The 22,441-nt window shown below is 22.2% G+C and overlaps 8 protein-coding genes across 8 annotated transcripts; all 8 read right to left on the bottom strand. All coding sequences in view use genetic code 6, as the record gives it.

Annotated features, from left to right (window-relative positions):
* Positions 1–277: 277 nt before the first annotated feature.
* On the bottom strand, positions 278–1,270 carry TTHERM_00713330 (hypothetical protein; the record flags this gene model as incomplete). The annotated part of the gene is made up of 3 exons (XM_001025885.2): positions 278–907; positions 971–1,039; positions 1,160–1,270. The coding sequence occupies 3 exons, from the start codon at positions 1,268–1,270 to the stop codon at positions 278–280; spliced, it is 810 nt and encodes a 269-aa protein (XP_001025885.2).
* A 1,311-nt stretch (positions 1,271–2,581) lies between these two features.
* Positions 2,582–4,996, bottom strand: TTHERM_00713320 (ubiquitin-conjugating enzyme family protein; the record flags this gene model as incomplete). The annotated part of the gene is made up of 1 exon (XM_001025884.2): positions 2,582–4,996. The coding sequence occupies exon 1, from the start codon at positions 4,856–4,858 to the stop codon at positions 2,582–2,584; it is 2,277 nt and encodes a 758-aa protein (XP_001025884.2). The 5' UTR covers positions 4,859–4,996.
* Positions 4,997–6,619: 1,623 nt separating this feature from the next.
* Positions 6,620–8,863, bottom strand: TTHERM_00713310 (ubiquitin-conjugating enzyme family protein; the record flags this gene model as incomplete). Its single annotated transcript, XM_001025883.2, has 1 exon — positions 6,620–8,863. The coding sequence occupies one exon, from the start codon at positions 8,861–8,863 to the stop codon at positions 6,620–6,622; it is 2,244 nt and encodes a 747-aa protein (XP_001025883.2).
* A 684-nt stretch (positions 8,864–9,547) lies between these two features.
* TTHERM_00713300 (ubiquitin-conjugating enzyme family protein) lies at positions 9,548–11,773 on the bottom strand (the record flags this gene model as incomplete). Its single annotated transcript, XM_001025882.1, has 1 exon — positions 9,548–11,773. The coding sequence occupies one exon, from the start codon at positions 11,771–11,773 to the stop codon at positions 9,548–9,550; it is 2,226 nt and encodes a 741-aa protein (XP_001025882.1).
* An 843-nt stretch (positions 11,774–12,616) lies between these two features.
* On the bottom strand, positions 12,617–14,863 carry TTHERM_00713290 (ubiquitin-conjugating enzyme family protein; the record flags this gene model as incomplete). The annotated part of the gene is made up of 1 exon (XM_001025881.2): positions 12,617–14,863. One exon carries the CDS (start codon positions 14,861–14,863, stop codon positions 12,617–12,619), a length of 2,247 nt encoding a protein of 748 aa, XP_001025881.2.
* A 671-nt stretch (positions 14,864–15,534) lies between these two features.
* On the bottom strand, positions 15,535–17,778 carry TTHERM_000713289 (ubiquitin-conjugating enzyme family protein; the record flags this gene model as incomplete). The annotated part of the gene is made up of 1 exon (XM_012800532.1): positions 15,535–17,778. The coding sequence occupies one exon, from the start codon at positions 17,776–17,778 to the stop codon at positions 15,535–15,537; it is 2,244 nt and encodes a 747-aa protein (XP_012655986.1).
* Positions 17,779–18,531: 753 nt separating this feature from the next.
* TTHERM_00713280 (transmembrane protein, putative) lies at positions 18,532–19,273 on the bottom strand (the record flags this gene model as incomplete). Its single annotated transcript, XM_001025880.2, has 3 exons — positions 18,532–18,609; positions 18,852–18,863; positions 18,959–19,273. 3 exons carry the CDS (start codon positions 19,271–19,273, stop codon positions 18,532–18,534), a joined length of 405 nt encoding a protein of 134 aa, XP_001025880.2.
* Positions 19,274–19,276: 3 nt separating this feature from the next.
* TTHERM_000713279 (hypothetical protein) lies at positions 19,277–19,713 on the bottom strand (the record flags this gene model as incomplete). Its single annotated transcript, XM_012800531.1, has 3 exons — positions 19,277–19,291; positions 19,337–19,622; positions 19,682–19,713. The coding sequence occupies 3 exons, from the start codon at positions 19,711–19,713 to the stop codon at positions 19,277–19,279; spliced, it is 333 nt and encodes a 110-aa protein (XP_012655985.1).
* Positions 19,714–22,441: the final 2,728 nt, after the last annotated feature.

Genomic DNA, 22,441 nt, shown 5'->3' with positions numbered 1-22,441 from the left:
TATGAATGTTTAATTATTTATTTATCTATTTATTTATTTTTGTTATTGTGATATAAAAATTATCGGTAGATTCATAGATGATTAGAAGAGTACGAAGCATTCTCTGTCGTTTATTTTAAGAACATTTTAAATAAAACAATGCTTTTTTTTTTTCTAATAAATTTTATTTATATCTATTATTGAATATATTTAAGTGCACTGAAAAATAAATGATTTGATTTAAATATGATGGGTGAGAATGTTTATTGATTTGCTTTATTTGCTTAAGAGCTTAATTTCATTTTTTGGGCTTTAAATATTTATAATTTTTCTTTGTTGAAGCTAAATTGGTAGAGTTGTTGTTGGTTAGTTATTAATTATTCATTATAGTTGCAGATGGATTTGCTAAATTAGTGCTATCACTTAAATTGAATTTCTTTAGAATTTCGTTAGTGGAATTGTTAAAGCTGTTATTATTGTGGTGTATGTAACTCAAATTATTTATATTCAAATTATTATTGCTATTTGAGTTGTTACTATTTATGTTTTGCAGATTACCTTTCAATTTATTAGTAAAAGTGTCATTTATGTTCATTGCTGCAACATTGTTTTCTATGTTGGAGTTGTTTGGAGATTGCAAATCTAGCTTGCTATTTATTTCTCTAAAAAGCTTGTTGTTTTTTGCACTACATGCCAATTGTATTGCCTTCTGATTTTCATACTGTAGCAATTCTATTTACTAGCGCAACTACTTATTTTCTGTATTTAAGCTGTCAATTATTTTTAAAAAGTGAGATAGGTCATCATTCCTATTAGAATTTATATTGCCATTATTCACTTTTAACTAGTTTTATTAGTTTTTCATTTCAAGCAAGCCTTGCAACTTTTTTATTTCCTCATCTTTCTCCAACAACATCAGCTGCATTTCCTTTTAAAAAATAAAGAAAAGTTCATCTAAAATTGTAATACTAAAGTAAATAAAATGGAATACTTCTTGGTTATCTTCGTATTAATTTAATTTATTCTTAATTTATAAATTTTCATCCTTGACCTCTGAGAGCTTTTTATTTTTATTTATAACATCGTTAGAATCTCAAAAAAAAATTCAAATTTGAAATTTTGAAACAAAACTAGAAATGGAAAGCATAATTTATTAAACTTAGATATAATCTCTTAATACCTCTTTATGGAGAGAGTTTATAGTCTGATTAGCTTCTAAAATGCATGTATCTATCAACGAAATAAGGCTTTCAATCTCCTATGGACTATATGATTTTTCTTAAAGGTCCATCCTAATTAATTATAAATCTATCTATCTATCTATCTTTGTATGTATCAATCAATTAATCAATATACGCTTATGTTACTTTATTATCTATGAGTAAAATTTATAAATAATTTAATCTTGTTATTAAACTTAATATAATTAATTAAGAATTCAAACATATTCTTTTATGTCTTAATATTTAACATTGATACCTATCTATCTATCAATCATTCTCAATATGTATTTAGTTAAATGCATTTATATTTTCATTAATTTATTTAATTATGAGCTAATATTTTTGTAATTTCTATTATATATATTTTCCTTCAAACGAAGAATTACATATAATATGTTCAACTAATAATAGTACTATCAAATAAATTTGATTAAATCATAAAATATACTGTTCTAATTTGTTAATTTAAAAAATTAGCTGATAAGTTTTATTCAATTATTTTAATATGTTTTTATCATTAATTTATATCTTTATGGAATAATCCTAACTAAATTAATCTAGCTTATAGATAGTGCATGATAATACATAGTACGCATATACGCAGAGACGATTTTTATTAATGCACTCAAAAATAAAAAGTTGTTTTTATGAGCTATCTCATGTACGCTTAATCATCAGAAATGGTTTTTTTTAATAAATTATTAATTATTTTTTAAAAGAATTTCAAAATTATTTTGTATATAGATAGCACTTTGTAATACTAAAAAATAATATTAATAAATAAATAAACAAAATTAAATTAAATTAATTAAATTTCTAAGAGAATTAAGATGTTTTTATATTTCCCATAAAATATGAGCTATCGCACTATATTCTGAGATATTTTATTAAAAGTATATTTAGAATTATTGATTATTTTGATAAAATTATTTATATTTAACCCATAAATTCTATAAATAAAATATAACTGATAAATTATGAATACAATATTATGATTTTTTGAGGTGAGCAATTATTGATCACAAAATAAAAAAATCAAATTTTAAAATGATCGAAATTTTTTGATCGCAATCGCAGTGAGAGCATCCGCCAAGAAATACCATTTTTAAATATTTTTTTGAAAGTAAAATTGAAGTAATATGAACTCTATGATTTAATAATTAGGTTAATATTATTTATCAAAACTTGATATTTTAATAAAAATAAGACAAGTAAGTAAGTAAGTATATTTAAAATAAAAAATAAAAATATTATTCTAAATTTATCAATTAACGTAAATACTAAAAAATAAACTAAATTATAAAGGATTGCTTAAATTATAAACATGGCTCAAAATTTTTAATGAATTTCCTCTCTTAGCCAATCAGTTATTCAGTCAGTCAGTCAGTCAATTAATGATTATTTTCTGTTTGTTTTTCTTGATCATTAGTAAAATGAACTTTATTTTTTTCATTGGTATAGAAAATAAAGTTTTTAGGTTAAGAATTGTAATTATGTAGAATGGAATCGGTTTCTATTATTTCATCATTTTTGCTCGTTTAAATTTCATAAATACTCTCTTCATAATAAGATATTTTGTTCTTGAACTCTTAATTAAAATTATTTGTTTTTTAGAATCCATTTTTATCACTTTTAATAGAAAATTGCCTAGAAAACCTATCTTAATTGTTTATGATAGGAGAGCATGAATGATCTCTTTGCTTCGCTTTACTCATCGATTAATTAAATATAAAAATGCTACCTGCCAAATTTCTTTCTTAGAAAATATTATTATCAAATAAATCAATTAAGTCTTAATCAAGCAGCTGAATCAGCTTCATATCAATTTTTGACTACTTCTGTTTATTTCTGTAAATGCTATTAAATGCATGTTGTGCCTGTTTTGCCTTCTCGTAATTTGATTTATTTTAAACAGACAAAATGTTAAATGGCTAACTTCTTTTTTGATTTTCGTTTTTCATAGATTCCTAGGTTTTTAGTTATTTTTATATTGTTTTTTATGTTTAAATTGATTGGTTCAGGCTTTTAAATCTGCGTTTATTTATATTCTTGACACCTTTTATAAGTTCAATATTTATTTATGGTTTAGGAATAAAGTCAAAAAGCTAAATCTGCTCATCGTTAAGTAAAATTGCCTTCAGTTTTTCCAGTTCAATAAGCTTATTTACTATGAAGCAAATATCAGTATAGGCTAAAATTTATTTTGTTCCATAATTTATTAATTCATTCATATCGCTTTTAAAACAGTTAAAATAGTATGAAAAATATTCCCTCGTTTGAATCTTTATTACTGTAAAGTGCTACTTAAACGAATCTAAAATTGATTTTCTCTTTTAATAGTTTTCACTTATTTGATTATTATCCATGTACCCGTCTTCAAAAAATTAATTTGCCCTTTCTAATTTTTCTATTTAAAATTTATCAATTCTGTCTTCTATAGTATTTTATGCTTCTTAAATTCCCTTATCATCTTTAAAACTTTGGTTCTTTTTGCTCATTGATTTAATAGAATTTTAGCTTTTATTTAATTATTAATCTGATTAGTTTTTGTTTATTTAGAAAGTTGTATTGAACAGCTTTCTATTCAATTAAATCTGAGAGTAAGGTTAAGCAATAATGCAACCTAGCGCAAATAAGACATTGTAGATTCCACCAATAGAAGAAAAGCAATCGAAAATCTTCTAGTATTTTCTTGTATAAGTCTACTCTTTGTTTTTTTCCAAGTATAGACTAATTTAGTAAATAGAATAATCTTTTTTACTTGACATTGTTGTACGTTCACTGCTAAATAGTAACGAGCTTGTCTAAACATTATTTTCAAATATTAAACCAGTATCATCTTCTATATATGTTTTCATAAACATTAAATTGACATTTTGCAAAAAGCTAATATTGTTTTCCCAAAAATAAGTAATCCCCATAGGTTTAAATGGTTATTATTAACTGCTGACTTGCACTACCTAAGTGATGTAATAAACCTATAAGAGTGATTAAGAAAGAATCTAATTCTTTTAAGATTCTTCCATGCATTAGACTTAGTTATTAGGATCAGATTAATCACAAGGAATAACATTAATCTAAATCACAGAAAATTCGTTCATTTCGAATTAACCAACAAGATAGTAATCACTAATGTTTTTAAAGCAATACATACTTTGATACTACAAGCTCAAGAAATAACTTTCTGTGCCTTGTACTTAGAAACTTTATTCAGTACAAAGTTCTAATTCGATCACTTTGTTCTTAAAAACTGAAGGTCCTTCACTGCCATCAGCATTTAATTATGGTTCTTTGTAGAGAAAATTGCCCTCAAATCTAAAAATACTTTTGTCATTAATCGGATTAAAGTTTGCATCAAGCAGAGTGATTGCAAATGAAAAATTCTCACTAGTCAAGTTGTATCTGGACGGATTAGAAACAAAATTCTACTGGAATATTACTTGGGGATTAGATTTATTGATGATGGTTAGAATAGATTAGATGAAGAGGATTAGCAATAAACTAGTTAGAGCTAATGTAACAAAACCTCCAAATCCTGTCTTATGCTTACATTACTAGTTAAACCTTATATTAATACCAACACCAAAGATGTCTATGCCCTAGAGTAATCCAACTATGAAGTTTTATTGACTAGAAACTTTTTATTCAGAAAACATGTTTTTCTATTTACTTACTTACTTACTTATTTATTTATTTATTTATTAATTCTTTTTGCTTTGATCTTGTTGGTTGAGTTATTTATTATTTATTTAATTAAAGTTTTTTATAATACCTAAATCATTAATTGAAAATTTGATGTTCATTCAATTTGTCATTTTAATAAGTAGAAATAGAAAAGAATGAAATAAAATAAAAAAATTCAATCACATAGGCTTAAATTTCGATTGTGTTTACTTTTAATATATACACATATTCTTATTAAATAAAAAATTGGCTTAAATTTTCAATGTGTTTACTTTTAATTTACGCATATTCTTATTAAATAAAAACTTCTATTTTGTAATAACAGGTAAGTCAACTAAAATTTTTTAAAATTCCTTGATAGTTAATTTTCTATTTAACCACTTTTCATTTCTAATTTATGCTTACGTTTTATAAATTTAATAGAAGCTAGATATCTCATAAAATTCTTATTTAATAAATTTGTATTCATATAATTAATTTACTATTTTTAATGATTTATTTTTATTTCTTAAATAAGAAATTTACTTTAATTTTAAATACCCTAGCAAACAAAAAATGTTATGTCATTCAATCAATGAGAAATTAAACCAATTAACTATATATACTAATTATTGATATTTTTTTCTTATTTATTTATAATCAAAACACATATTTTTTTTCACAAGTGCTTCGAATTTTTCATTCAACCCAAACACCCCAACTGAATTAGTTATTCTATTGAGTTGAGGTTGTATTTATTACTAGTTTATTGTATTTTAGTATTAAACTAATAATTTGATTAGCAATTATTTGGGCACTTAACACGGCAAATAAATATAAATTGGGCACTTTTATAAAAGTGAATGGTGAACTTACACATTTCCATAATGTCATAAATGTACAGGCTTTGCATAAGTCATGCCTTTTACTACCTGGTGTGATTATAAATTAATGAAATTTATTGTTAATAATACCATTAAAACTCTGCTCCTCCAAGTTAGATAGGTTAATGTCAAATTCAAGATAGAGGATTTTAAAAATATTATTTATTTTTATTATATTTAAACTTAAGAGAGGAGTGAATACAATAAATGAGAAAATATTCATAAATTTTTACAATTATTTAAATATGTTGGATAGTTTTAGTTATTTCTTGATCATAGCCTAAAGGCTTTTAAAAATTTGTAATTTTTTTATTAATAGTAATAAAAATTAGATAACAGAATATATGGTGAATTCACCATTTAGGTTTAATTTTACAACTCTATATAACTCTCTAATAAATCCAATTGAAAAGGTATTTGGAACTTTAAAAAAATAAAACTTATATAAAAGTAGAATTTGAATAAAAATAATATAATTTATGAAGTAGAAAAAGTTATAAACTAAGAAATAAATCAAGAAAAATTTAATAAATATTATAATAGTTTTTATTATTGTATTTAATATATATAAAATTTCAAAGTATAAATTAGATATTATTAAATATATTTATTATTTAACAAAAATAAAACAATTTAACAAATATTTTGCACATTAAATATCTAAAATTAAATACAAATTACTTGGAGTAAATGATATGTGATTTTTTATTTATTTCATAATAAAATATTTTTACTTAAAATAAAATTGATTTTAATTTAATATTTTGGACTGATATAATCTAAATAAAAAATAATTTACTTTAATATTTCCATAATAACATTAAATTTGAATGCTAAAATATTTATCAACAAAAATTAATTACACTTTTATCAATTTTATAATGCTTATTTCTGCAAATTCAATGATTCTATTTCTTTTTCTATAGATAAATTTCTTAGATTAGTAATTTAAATAAAATTTTTAGCTCTAGGATAGTAAGTTTACAATTTGGTATCAGTTTCTGTCACATTCTCACTTAAAAAAAAGTCTTCATCGTTATGTTTTCTATTTTTTAGTTCTTCGTTGAAATTAAAAGCATTACTAAATTAAGTTGGACTTTTATTTGATAATAATCTATCATGTCTAGTAGAAATAGGTGAGTAGTAATGATTTTGTTTTTATTTCACTTTAATTATTTACTGATTAGATGACATATTTGTGAGTAAATTATTTTCTTAAAACACATTGCCATCAAATAATTCTACAAGTTCTTAGTCAAGTAATTAGATTAATTTTAAATCTATTTTGGAGTACTTTTATTTATCTCTGTAAATCTAGTTAAACGCCTATTATGCATCCTTTGCTTTTTCATATGTTGATTTTTTCTGGATTGAAAGTATGTTAAACTGCTTATTTAATCCACTTTAGTTTTCACTCTTTATTTCTTTGGTTTTATCTTGTTATTATTAAATTGCATTCAATAGCTTTATTTTTGGTATTCCATCATTTTAGTTTTATTAAATTTCTCTTATGATACTTATACCAATTTAAGGCTTAGGGATGAAATCAAATAGCTAAATTTATTATTCATTTAGCAACAATGCTTTTAACTTTTCTAACTCAATCAGTTTATTTACTATGAAACAAATATCTGTATAATTTAGAATCTGTTTTGTTCCAAAATTTACTATTTCAAACATCTCATTTTTACAGATTTTGAAGCAATTAAAATAATAGGCAAGATATTCCCTACTTTTTATTTTAATTCCTAAAAATTTTTATTTGAACATATCTTTTATAGATTTCTTTTACTCTTCATTTTACATCTCTGCTTCTTCTAAGCAATTCTAAAAAAATCTGTTAGCTTTTTCTAGTTTTTTTGCTTTGTATTTATTACTTTTGCAAGAGAGATCAGCTTGATTTCCTATGGTTTTATTTTTTACTTCCATGTTATTATCTGTTTTGTTTGTTTTGCTTGATTTGTTAGAACTTTAACTTTCATTCAGTAAATTATCTTAATTATTGTTACTGACCTAAAAAGTTTCATTGAAGAGTTTTCTATTTAATTAAATTTGTGAATAGGGTTAAGCTAATATGCATCCTATTGCAAACAAGACATTATAGATACCTCCAATCGAAGAAAAACATTCAAATATCTTTTAGTATTTTCTTATGTAAGTCTTCTCTTTGTTCTTTTCCAAATACAAGCTAATTTAATAAATTGAAAAGTCCTTCTTGCTTGACATCATTGTACGTTCGCTGCTAAATAGTAGAGAACTATTTTAGATATTATTTTCAAATATTAAACCATCATCGTCTTATACATATGTCTTTATGAACATTAGATTCACATTCTGCAAAAAATCAATATTATTTTCCCAAAAATAAGTAATTCCCATAGGTTTGAATGGTTACTATTTGCTACTGACTTATACTACTTGAGTGATGTAATACACCTACAATAATGATTATGAAAGAATTAAATTCTTTTTAGACTCCTCCATACATTAAACTTAGTTATTGGGATCTGATTAATCACAAGGAATAACATTAATCTAAATCACAGAGAATTAATCCATTTCAAATTGCCCAACAAGATAGTAATCGTCGATGTTTTTAAAGCAATACATGTTTTGATATTACAAACTCAAGAAGTAACTTTCAGTGCCTTAGACTTAAAAGCTCTATTCAGTACAGAGTTCAAATTCAATCACTTTATTCTTAAAAACAGGTTCTCCTACACTACCATCAGAATTTATTTGTGGTTCTTTATACAGAAAATTACCTTCAATTCTAAAAATACTTTTGTCATTAATAGGATTAAAGTTAGCATCAAGTAAAGTTATTGCAAATGAAAAGTTCTCGTTAGTTAAGTTATACTGAGATGGATTAGAAATAAAATCTTCCTGATAAATAACTGAGGGATTTGATTTCTTGATGATGTTTTAAATTGATGAAATGAAGAGAATGAGAAGTAAAGAAGTTAAAGCCAAGGTAATTAAACCTCCAAAACCTGTTGTGTGCTTGCTCTACTAGTTAAATCTTATGTTGATACCCACTCCGAATATATCTATAGCCTAAAGCAATCCAACTATAAAGTTTTATTTGTTAGTTTCTTCTTTATTAGAAAACATATTATTTGTATATTTAATGTTGTCTAATTATTAATAACTGGCTTATTTTAGTTTGAATGTTACAAATTAATTAAAGTATTATATTAATTGGTCTAATTAATAAACATTGATAAAAAAGTAGAAGCTAGCTATGAAGGTAGACTTAAGCTTCAATTCTCTAATTATCTGAAAAAGTATGTTATGGATTAAAATTATTTGCAATTAATTAAATATTGCTATTCTCGAATAATTATTTAAGGAGTAACAAATATAATCTTAGTAGAATAATAAATTTTATTTTATAAATTAAAAGAAAATTTAAAAAAATAAAAAAAGGTATCGAAATAGATTTCGAACCTGAATAAACAAAAAAAAATAAGTAAAAAATATTTAATAAAAAAAAAATTAATTTTTAGATAAAAAACGAGTATTGATATTATATTAAATTAAGTTTTAAATTAATAATTATTAAACCTTTACAGTAAATAATATTTTTTAACAAATTATTTCCTATTTATTAAAAATAGCTATCATTTCGTCAAAAAATATTTTTATTTAAAATAAAATTTCTAATTTTTAATTTAAGTTAAATATTTTGAAAAAAATCTAATGAGAAAATAATTTATTTTAAACATTTCTTACTAATTTTAAGTTTCAATGCTAAAATATTTACCAACAAAAATTAATTACACTTTATCAATATTATCATTCTTATTTCTGTAAATTTAATGATTCTATTTCTTTTTCTATTGTTATATTCCTTTGATTAGTATATTCAATAAAGTTTTTTGCTCTTGGACAGTAAGTTTATAATCTGGAATCCGTTTCTACTGCATCATAAATTGAGAAATAGTCTTCATCGTTAGATTTTCTTTTTTTCAATTCTTCGTTGAGATTAAAAGAATTACTAAATCTAGTTGGAGATTTATTTGATAATAATCTATCTTGTCTAGGTGAGTAGTAATAACTGTTTCTTTTTTTCATTTTGCTTAATTGCTGATTAAATGACAAATTTGTAATTAAATTGTTTTCTTAAAGCATATTGCAATCAAATAATTCTACGAGTTCTTAGTCAAGTAATTAGATTAATTTTAAATCTATTTTGGAGTTCTTTTGCTTATCTCTGTAAATCTAGTTAAACGCCGATTATGCATCCTTTGCCTTTTCATATGTTGATTTTTTCGAGATTGAAAGAATGTTGAACTGCTTAATTTATCCGATTTAGCTTTTGTTCTTTATTTCTAAGATTTCATCTTGCTATTATTAAATTGAGTTCGATTGCTTTATTTTTGGAAGTCTTTTATTTTTGTTTTATTAAATATCTTTTATGATACTCATATCAATTTAAGGCTTAGGGATGAAATCAAACAGCTAAATTTATTGTTCATTTAGTAGCAATGCTTTTAACTTTTCTAACTCAATCAGTTTATTTACTATGAAACAAATATCTGTATAATTTAGAATATGTTTTGTTCCAAAATTTATTATTTCAAACACCTCATTATTAAAGATTTTGAAGCAATCAAAATAATAGGCAAGATATTCACTACTTTTTATTTTAATTCCTACAAATTTCGATTTGAACATGTCTACAATTGATTTTTTTTACTCTTCATTTTGAACCTCTACTTCTTCTTAGCAATTCTAAAAAAATCTGTTAGCCTTTTCTAGCTCTTTTTTTTAGTATTTATTACTATTGCAAGAAAGATCACCTTGATTTTCTAGGGCGCTCTTTTTTATTTCCTTGCTTTTACTTATTTTGTTTGCTTTGCTTGATTTGTTTGAACTTTAACTTTCATTCAGTAGATTATCTTAATTATTGTTACTGACTTTAAACGTTTGATTAAACAGTTTTCTATTTAGTTAAATTTATGAATAGGGTTAAGCTAATATGCATCCTATTGCAAATAAGACATTATAGATTCCTCCAATCTAAGAAAAGCAATCAAAAATCTTTTAGTATTTTCTTATGTAAGTCTTCTCTTTGTTCTTTTCCAAATACAAGCTAATTTAATAAATTGAAAAGTCTTTCTTGCTGGACAACATTGTACGCTCGCTGCTAAATAATAAAGTATTATCTTCGACATTATTTTAAAATACTAAACCATCATCATCTTACACATATGTCTTCATAAACATTAAGCTTATATTCTACTAAAATTCGATATTATTTTCCCAAAAATAAGTGATTCCCATAGGTTTGAATGGTTAAGATTTGCTACTGACTTATACTATTCGAGTGATGTAATACACCTGCAATAGTGATTATGAAAGGATTTATTTCTTTTTAGACTCCTCCATGCATTAAACTTAGTTATTGGGATCAGTTTAATCACAAGGAATAACATTAATTTAAATCACAGAGAATTCATCCTTTTCAAATTGCCCAACGAGATAGTAATCGTCGATGTTTTTAAAGCAATACATACTTTTATATTGCAAACTCAAGAAGTAATTTTCAGTGCCTTAGACTTAAAAGCTCTATTCAGTACAGAGTTCAAATTCAATCACTTTATTCTTAAAAACAGGTTCTCCTACACTACCATCAGAATTTATTTGTGGTTCTTTATACAGAAAATTACCTTCAATTCTAAAAATGCTTTTGTCATTAATAGGATTAAAGCTAGCATCAAGTAAAGTAATTGCAAATGAAAAGTTCTCGTTAGTTAAGTTATAGCGAGATGGATTAGAAACAAAATTTTCTTGATAAATAACTGAAGGATTCGATTTCTAAATGATGGTTTAAATTGATGAAATGAAAAGAATGAGAAGTAAAGTAATTAAACCCAAGGTAATAAAACCTCCAAAACCTGTTGTGTGCTTGCTCTACTAATTAAATCTTATATTGATACCCACACCGAAAATGTCTATTCCCTAAAGCAATCTAAGTATAAAGTTTTAGTTGCTTATTACTTCTTAATCAGAAAACATATTATTTGTTTTGCTTTTTTTGTTTAACTATTTATTAATTTTCTATTTTATTTAGAATGATTGAATTGAATTAAAGTAGTCTTTTAACTGGTCTAATATTTAAAACAGAAATAATAAAGTAGAAGCTAGCTATGAAAGTAGGATTAAGCATCACTTCTCTTAACATATAAATTTTATGGAGTAAAATTTATTGCCAATAATTTCAATTGATAAAATTTATTGTTACTAATTTTCATTAGTGAATGTTTAAATGTTTGAAAAAGTAATTATTTTAGTCAAATGCTCTGGTAATTAAAAATTTTTAGACATTTATTTAAATTACATACTAATGTTGTTCCTATTAATAGCACTTTACAATTTAAAAATATTACTCTTGCTGCTAAACAGACATAGTCATTAATTTTGAAAAATAAATAAGTTATATCATATTTTTTGTTATTTTATATGTATTTATGAATCAAATTAAATTTGTAAAATGAGGGTAATTATGTGACAAATAAAATATATTTTTAATGATTTTGTAATTGAAGAAATATTTATTATGAGAATACATTCAAAGCTATTCATGAAAGACCTCCATGTGACAAAAAAATAGATTAAAAAATTGAAGTTAATTATATTCAGTTATCAAAGCAAAGTAATTTTTATTTTAGAATGCATTTTTGACTATTTTTCTTGTTTAAAAAATAAATAATAAAACTTTAACAAAAAAATTAGCTCATTTAATCAAACTACTCTAATATTATATTACAAATAGGTAGAAATAAAATAAAGCAAATGAGAAATAAAGACTTTTAAATTTTATTTAATTATTTATTTATAATTATCAAACAATATAATTGATCATTATTTATTTGATAATTGCTTTTTTAGTTAAAAATCGTTTTAAAATACCTAGTTTTTTTATTGTGTATATGATATAAAGTTTTTTCGCTGAGGTTAGTAATTCTAAATAATCTAATCTGCTTCAGTAATTTCATTAAATTAGGCTTCATGAATACTTTCAAAAAAGTCTACTTCGCAATCATTTTCATACTGAAATTCTTAACTAAAATTCAAAGTTTTGTTAAATTTTTTGAAGTTTTTATTAAAGAACTGTTTTGAAAATCTGTTTTATTGATTGAATATCGGAGATTAGTCAATTTTTTATCTTGTTCTACTAATTGATGAATTAAATAAATAAACACTGCCTGCCAAATTATTTTGTGAGAATATATTATTATCAAATAATTCAATCAAATCTTGATTAAGCAGCTGAATTAGTTTCATGTCAATTTTAGATTACTTTTGTTTATTCCTGTAAATATTGTTAAAAGCTTACTGCGCTTGCCTCGCTTTCTCATAATTTGATTTATTTTAAACTGATAAAATATTAAATTATTTATTTAGTATTTGGTTTTGAACACATTCTTAATTTCTTTAGTATTTTTGTTCATTTTTTTGAGTTTACATTTTTGGATCATTTTTTAAGCATCTTCCCACTTTATTATCTCTCTTTCCAAATTATCTCATAAATTAATGATTAATTGAAGGCTTAGGAATAAAATCAAATAATTTAATCTACTCTTCATTTAGCAAAATCGCCTTCAGCTTTTCTAATTCAATAAGCTTATTTACAATAAAACAAATGTCTGTGTAGCCAAATATTTACTTTGTTCCAAAATTGATCAATTCTCTCATTTAGCTCTTAAAGCAGCTAAAATATTAAGATAAATATTCTCTAGTTTAAATCTTAATTACATTAAATTGCTACTTGAACAAATCAAGAACTGACTTACTGCTTTCATTATCCTCTATAATTTCATCAATTTAAGATCCTTTAAAAAATTAGTTCGCTTTTTCTAATTTATCTATTTAAAATTTATCGTTATTGTTTTTTAAATCATTTTAAATTTCTGCTTCCTCTTTTTTGGAATTATTTTTTTTGGTATTTGATTTGATAATACTTTGACTATCGTTTAGTTAATTATTTCCATCATTTGTATTAACTTAAAAAGTAGAGTTAAACAGTTTTCTATTTAATTAAATTTAGGAGTAAGGCTGAGCAATTATGCAACCTATAGCAAATAGAACATTGTAGATTCCACCAATAGAAGAAAAACAGTCAAAAATCTTCTAGTATTTTCTTGAATAAGTTTATTCTTTGTTCTTTTCTAAGTACAAGCTAAGTTAATAAATCGATAGGTCCTTTTTGCTTGACATAGTTGTACGCTCTCTGCTAAAAAGTAAAGAACTATTTTAAACATTATTTTCAAAAATAACTCCAATATCATCTTGAATATATGTTTTCATAAACATTAAATTAATATTCTATAAAAAATCAATGTTGCTTTCCCAAAAATAAGTAATTCCCATAGGCTTGAATGGTTGCTATTGGCTTTCAACTTGAACTACCTGGTTTATATAGTAAACTTATAATTAAGCATGAGAAAGTATATTATTTTTTTTAGATTCTTCCATACACTATACTTAATTATTAGGATCAGATTAATCACAAGGGATAACGTTAATTTAAATAACTGAAAATTCTTCCATTTCAAACTAGCCTACGAGATAGTAATCGTTGATGTCTTTAAAGCAATACATGCTCTAGTAATCCAAACTCAAAAAATAACTTTCTGTGCCTTTTACTTAGAAGCTTTACGTAGTACAGAGCTCAAATTCAATCACTTTATTCTTAAAAATAGAAGTACTTTCACTACCATCAGTATTTAATTATGGTTCTTTGTAGAGAAAATTACCTTCGATTCTAAATATACTTTTGTCATATATTGGATTAAACTAAGAATCAAGCAATGTTATTGCAAATGAAAAGTTCTCGTTAGTTAAATTATATCGCGATGGATTAGAAACAAAGTCCTACTAAAAAATTACATGAGGATTTGACTTATTAATAATTGATAAAATAGATTAAACTAAAAGAACAAATAATAAGCCACCCAATATTAAAGTAATTAAACCTCCAAAACCTGTCTTGTGCTTGCTCTATTAATTAAACCTTATACTAATACCTACACCAAAAATGTCAATCCCTTAAAGTAATCCGAATATACAGTTTTATTTGTTGTAAATATATGATTCAGCAAACATAACTAATTACTTTAAATTAAAATATTCTTACTTTTTTGATTAATTTATTATTTAGTTAATGATAATTTTGAACAATTGATTTTATTTTATTTATTAATTAATTAATTTAATTAAATAATTATAAGTAAAAGATAGACATATATTTATTACCCAAGCATAATAAGAAATACAATTTATTCAGTATTTCAATTTCTTACATTAAAAACATTTATTTATTTGGTTGATTATTTTTATTATTTATTATATATTTTAATCATTAAATATTATAAAATAAATAGATGCTAATTTAACACCAATGTAAGTAATTTATATCCAAAAAATTAGACTAAATAATTTACCACAATAACTTACTAAAAATTCAATAAAAAATATTTTCTAAAATATTGCTGTTCCTGTTTTAAGGATTGATAATATTTATTGAAATTATATTTTAAATTAATTTATTTTATTAAAATTTTGCAGTAAATAATTTTTTTAACAAATTATATCTCTTTTATTTAAAATAGTTATTATTTTATCATAAAATATATTTTTACATAAAATAAAACAAATAATTTTTATCATAGTTAAATATTTTTAAAAAAAATATAATAAGAAAATATTTTATTTTAATCTTTTCATAATAATTTTAAACTTGAATGTTAACATACTTATCAACTAAAATTACACTATCAAAAATTTTCATTTTTTATATCTTTTTTCTGCAAAATTGATGATTCTATTTCTTTCTGTATTGTTAGATTTCTTAGATTAGTAATTTGAATGAAATTTTTAGCTCTAGGATAGTAAGTTTACAATTTGGTATCTGTTTCTGTCACATCTTCACTTTAGGAAAACTCTTCATCATTAGATTTTCTATTTTTTAGTTCTTCATTGAAATTTAAAACATTACTAAATTGAGTTGGAATTTTATTTGATAACAATCTATCACGCCTACTATATACGGGTGAGTAGTAAGGATTATGTTTTTATTTTACATTACTTATTTGCTGATTAAATGATAATGTTGTATGTAAATTCTTTTCTTAAAATGCATTACCATCAAATAATTCTACGAGTTCTTAGTCAAGTAATTAGATTAATTTTAAATCTATTTTGGAGTTCTTTTGCTTATCTCTGTAAATCTAGTTAAATGCCTATTATGCATCCTTTGCCTTTTCATATGTTGTTTTTGTTTGGATTGAAAGTATGTTAAACTGCTTATTTAATTCGCTTTAGATTTCATTTTTTATTTTTTATGTTTTATCTTGCTATTATTAAATTGAGTTCTATAATTTTATATTTGAAACTCTTTCATTTTAGTTTTATTAAATTTCTCTTATGATGCTTATATCAATTTAAGGCTTAGGGATGAAATCAAATAAATAAATTTATTATTCATTAAGAAGTAATGCTTTTAACTTTTCTAATTCAATCAATTTATTTACTATAAAACAAATATCTGTATAATTTAGTATCTGTTTTGTTCCAAAATTTATTATTTCAAGCTTCTCATTGTTAAAGATTTTAAAGCAATTAAAATAATAGGCAAGATATTCACTACTTTTTATTTTAATTCCTATAAATTTCGATTTGAGCATGTTGATAATTGATTTCTTTTATTCTTAATTTTACATTTCTGCTTCTTCTTAGCAGTTCTAGAAAAATATGTTTGCCTTTTAAAGTTTTTAGGTTTTGTATTTGTTGCTTTTGTAAGAGAGATCTGCCTGATTTTTTAGGGTTTTATTTTTTGATTCAATGTTATTATCTGTTTTATTAGATGTGTTTGAACTTTTACTATCATTCATTTGATTTTCCTAATAACTATTACTAACTTTAAAAGTTTGATTAAAGAGTTTTCTATTTAGTTAAATTTATGAATATGGTTAAACTAATATGCATCCTATTGCAAACAAGACATTATAGATACCTCCAATAGAAGAAAAGCAATCAAAAATCTTTTAGTATTTTCTTATGTAAGTCTTCTCTTTGTTTTTTTCCAAATACAAGCTTATTTAATAAATTGAAAAATCCTTCTTACTCGACAACATAGTACGCTCGCTGCTAAATAGTAAAGAGTTGTTTTAGACATTATTTTCAAATATCAAGCCGTCATCATCTAAAACGTATGTTTTCATAAACATTAAGCTTATATTCTACTAAAAGTCGATATTATTTTCCCAAAAATAAGTGATTCCCATAGGCTTGAATGGTTACGATTTGCTACTGACTTATACTATTCGAGTGATGTAATACACCTGTAATAGTGATTATGAAAGGATTTATTTCTTTTTAGACTCCTCCATGCATTAAACTTAGTTATTGGGATCAGATTAATCACAAGGAATAACATTAATTTAAATCACAGAGAATTCGTCCTTTTCAAATTGTCCAACGAGATAGTAATCGTCGATGTTTTTAAAGCAATACATACTTTAATATTGTAAACTCAAGAAGTAACTTTCAGTACCTTAGACTTAAAAGCTCTATTCAGTACAGAGTTCAAATTCAATCACTTTATTCTTAAAAACAGGTTCTCCTACACTACCATCAGAATTTATTTGTGGTTCTTTATACAGAAAATTACCTTCAATTCTAAAAATGCTTTTGTCATTAATAGGATTAAAGCTAGCATCAAGTAAAGTGATTGCAAACGAAAAGTTCTCACTAGTTAAGTTATACCTTGATGGATTAGAAACAAAATCTTCCTGATAAATAACTGAAGGATTTGATTTCTAGATGATGTTTTAAATTGATGAAATGAAAAGAATGAGAAGCAAAGTAGTTAAAACCAAGGTAATAAAACCTCCAAAACCTGTTTTGTGCTTGCTCTACTAGTTAAATCTTATGTTGATACCAACTCCAAAAATATCTATTCCCTAAAGTAATCCAACTATGCAGTTTTAACTGCTTATTACTTCTTAATCAGAAAACATATTAATTGTTTTGTTAATTTCGTTTGATTACTAATTAATTGGCTTATATAAGTTATAGTGTTGCAAATTAATTAAATTAATATTTTAACTGGTCTAATATATAAACAGCAATAAGAAAGTAGAAGCTAGCTAAAAGGTAGGCTTAAGTTTCGATTCTCTGAACAAATAAGTTATTGATTAAAATTTATAGTCATTAATTTAATAGATAAAATTTTGAAAAAGTTATTGTTTAAGTAAAAAGCTTTTATATTTTAAAAATTTTAAAGATTTATTTAAATTATGCATTACTATAAACTCTTATTAAAATTAAAATGGTGAAGTAATTAAAAATAGGAAGAATATTTAAAATTTTTGTGAGCTTAGTAAAAATCTTATGAATAAAGATAAATTAAAATACAATTAAACCTATTAAATTGGTCATTTCAAAATTAAACAACTGAATATTTATTTATTAAGTAAAAATACTTATATTTTATATTTAAATATCAATAAAATAAATTAAAAAAATTCCAATAAATAAAACTTTTATTTTTTTCTAAATTATAAATATTTAATCAAATTCTAATTTTAAAAATATATATTTGAATTGCAATCAAAAGTATAACAAAAAGCTATTAAAACAAAATTAAAACAACTGAATATGTATTTATTAAGTAAAAATACTTATATTTTATATTTAAATATCAATAAAATAAATTAAAAATATAACTAATAAATAAAACTTTTATTTTTTTTTAAATAATAAATATTTAATCAAATTCTAATTATAATAAAAGCATTATTATATTCAAAAAATTGTGTACTTAAATTTAATTTATTTTCTCCCTTTTTCTTTTCTTTGTATATAAAAATTGGAAGTGAATGGTATTTATCTTTTTATATTTAAATTTATTTAATTAGCTTATTAGATTATAGATATACTCAGAAAATTATTTTTTGAGTTAGAAATATAGACTTAGTAGAATTATAAATATTGTTAAATTTTATTTTTTTTTAATTTTTTTTATATAAAATAAATACATTGAAGGCATATATAAAATATTTACAGTAATCATACTATGTTAAATAAATACATGTTGACCGTACTATTAAATAAATACAATAGGATTATAATATAAAATAAATACAATAGGAAAATTTATAAAATAAATGCATTAGATGGTATATTTAAAATATGTACAGTTTGACCGACAGATCTATACTAAACATTATTACCATAAATAAAAACATGTTTATTATGTTTTGGCTGACATGAAATTAATCTAAAATCGGCATCAATGTCAGAATCATATAAGGAAATAGTATACTGTACAGAAACATCGCATTAGTTATCCAAGATATATTTTGTTTCGGTTTCTCCTACATTCACTCTTAATTAAGCACATTATTCATCTAATAGTTTACCTTTCTAGTTGTTAGCAGATGCAACAAAATATGTTGCAGCAGAAAGTAAAGCAACAGCTGTTAATAGAGGTATTAAGATATGTTTTCTCATTTTTCAATTATTGGTTTTCTTTTTTTATTTGTTATTTATTTATTATTTCTGAATAAAATTTACCTTTTTTTAAACTCTCAAATAGCTTTGTTAGCTTAGATCAGCTTAGCTCTATTGCCTCTAAATTTTTTGGTCAAAAATATATTTCTGATTAAACCTTATTAACTTTTAGTTTATTATTTTCTTCAGTAGTTCTTCATTATTTAAGTATTAAATAATTAATTCTTCAATATTAAATAAAGCCTATTTATCAAATAAAACACCAAAATAATTTAGCTAATTTCTTTTTATTTGCTTGTGCTTAGTTTCATGAAAAAGTTTAAATTCTTGCATTACTATTAAACATATTCTTTTTAAAAAAATAATGAGTATATATGATCAATTTTTGTTCAAAGTTAAGTAGAATACCTTGAATATCCAAAGAATATTTATTGATTCATTTAAACTTAAAATTCTTTTTAATTAATTTTAGTTCCTTATTTTTATCAGCAATTTTGATAATAATCCTATTCACTAAGTATATGGTGAATTGAAAATACCTACAATATAAGCTAAAATATTTATAATAATAGCACACATTTTTGACTTAACTTTCATAAACAGTATAGTTATGATTGAGAACTTTTATAGGAATTTGAATTTTATGTGCACGTTAATTAATACAAAAAAAAAAATGGAAAATAATAAGTTGATAGAAATAAAAAAATAAAAATATCTTAAATAAATTGACAGACTAGATAAATAGATAGATAAAGAGATAGAAAGATAGAAAGTTAATCTTATAAAGTTCTTTCTAATAATTAATAAAAAAAATTAGAAATTTGGTTTTGGAATAGCTAACTTAAAAACTATGAACGAACCAACACTTTTATTGGAATATACCATAATTATTTTTTATAACTCTTTCCTAATTACGCCCCTTAAAGCTCTTTAAATCTGGAAATTATCTAGAAAATGGAAGGACTTCAGTTACATTAATTAAGGTATAATCCAAATATTTAATTAATTGTCTAAATTACTTTCTATGAATAAATTAATTGATATTTCTATTAATTTTATTTTATTGCCAAGTGATAAATAAATTATTATATCTAACAAATAAGTGAAAACACTGCTCATATTTTTTCCAAAAATAAATAGAAATTAGAATTTTATTCTAGAGTAGAATTTTGAATTATATAAGTTAATTATATTTAAAAAAATAAAAATAACACAAAAATAAATATAAATTGCTGTTTTGATTATGGCTTTGAATATTTCATGTATGTTATGATTAAAAAATAAAAAAAGTTAATAACTTTATTTCTACTTCTCTGTTCTAAATTTTTATCAAACAGAAATTCCCTTTTTTTAATCAGGAATTATCTAACCTACCTTGATCAGGGTACAATAAAAACTAATAAAAATATTTATAATTTTTTTCTTCTTATTGATAGTAAATCAAAATAAATTTTATTACTGCTAATACATATAATATAATACAGACATTTTATTATGTAAAATTTAAATAATAAATTTAATAATTTTAAAAAATAAAAATAAATAACCATTAATTAATAAATAAATAAATAAATATCTGCTTTATAAATAGAATTACAAAATTAGTTAATTCATTATTAAAGTTTTTAGGATACAAATTTAATTTTCTATTTCTCTAATCATATATTTTATCAAATATAAATCCCCTTATCTTTATATTAGCTTAAAGCTTATCTTGATCAGCTATTTCAAATAAAAATAAAAGGTTAAAAAAATTTTTTCTCATAATAAATATTATTACTACGTCATTGATGATGATAATAATAATAATAATATATTTCTATTTCTAAAATAATTTTTATAATTTATGAGCATTTTCTAAAATAATTATAATTGTTGTTTTCTGTTTATTTTTTCAAATAGCATTTACTAAAATAATGATAATCATTTTTAAAATAAATTCGAGGCAAATTAGACTAAAATAAGAATTAAAATAATATATTTTAGCGATAATATATTAATAAAAATTAATTTTATTAACATTTTAAAGTGAAATAATTAATTATGGCAATTATTATTTTAAAAATACTTAATCAACTCTGTCTTGTATTGAATGATCAATTAAATATTTTTATTGTTTTTAAAAATTAATTTTTTAGAAATTAAATCATTTTTTGATATGAAAATGAATAATTAGTCATTTAAAATAAATATTAAAAAATAAAATATATACTGTAAATGCTCATTAATTAAGGCATTCCCAAAGTATCTTTTTAACCCAAAAAAAAGTGCCTTGTAACTAATTATTAAGTAAAGTAATGAATAAAGTTTTATCCTTGTTTATTTGTGAGAGTTACGTTAAATATATTTATTTTAGATGTAAATCATAATATTTTTCAAGCTTACTGGTTTGGTAGATTATAGATTTAGAGGAATCATAAATCAATAATTTATTTAAAAGATTTTATTGATATTTAACAAAATTTAAAATACAAATTAGAATAAACTATTAAGTAATTTATTAAATATTTAATTATAAACGAATTAATAATTTTATATTGTTTTCTATTAAATAAAGTTGCTTCTGAATACTTTTCAAGCATATTAGATTTTGGATTATAGTTAATTTTAAAGAATCATTTTAAAATTTAACTTAAAATATGTTATTGATAATCAAGAAAAATTAAAAATACAATAAATTAGGGAAATAAATTATTTATTTAGTAATTTAATAAATGAATGATTATATTTTATCATTAGTTGTTGAATACAGTTGCATTTATTTTAAATACTGCTAAGCTTACTGATTTATGTTAGGTAGTTGATTTAAAATTGTTTTAATTTAAAATATTTTACTAATAATTAAGACAAAATTTAGAATACAAATTAGTATAAGTTATGATTGTAATTAATTTATTAAGTAGATCAATGAATAAAGTTTTATCCTTGTTTATTTGATAGAGTTATATATCTATTTTAGATCTTTTCTTAATACTTTTCAAGTTTACTTATTTGATATATTCTTGATTTTGTGGATTCATCATAAATAGTTTACATATTAAAATCATTTAAGAAATTTAAAATACAAAGTAGAATAAACTACGAAGTAATTTTTATTTATTTATTAAATAAGGAAAAATAATTAATTTTATATTATTGTCTATTAAATAGAGTTGTATTTCTTCTAAG

The sequence above is a fragment of the Tetrahymena thermophila genome, assembly GCF_000189635.1.
Source record: "Tetrahymena thermophila SB210 genomic scaffold scf_8254104, whole genome shotgun sequence".
Lineage (NCBI taxonomy): Eukaryota > Ciliophora > Oligohymenophorea > Hymenostomatida > Tetrahymenidae > Tetrahymena > Tetrahymena thermophila.
This window is presented reverse-complemented; position numbering and strand designations above follow the sequence as displayed.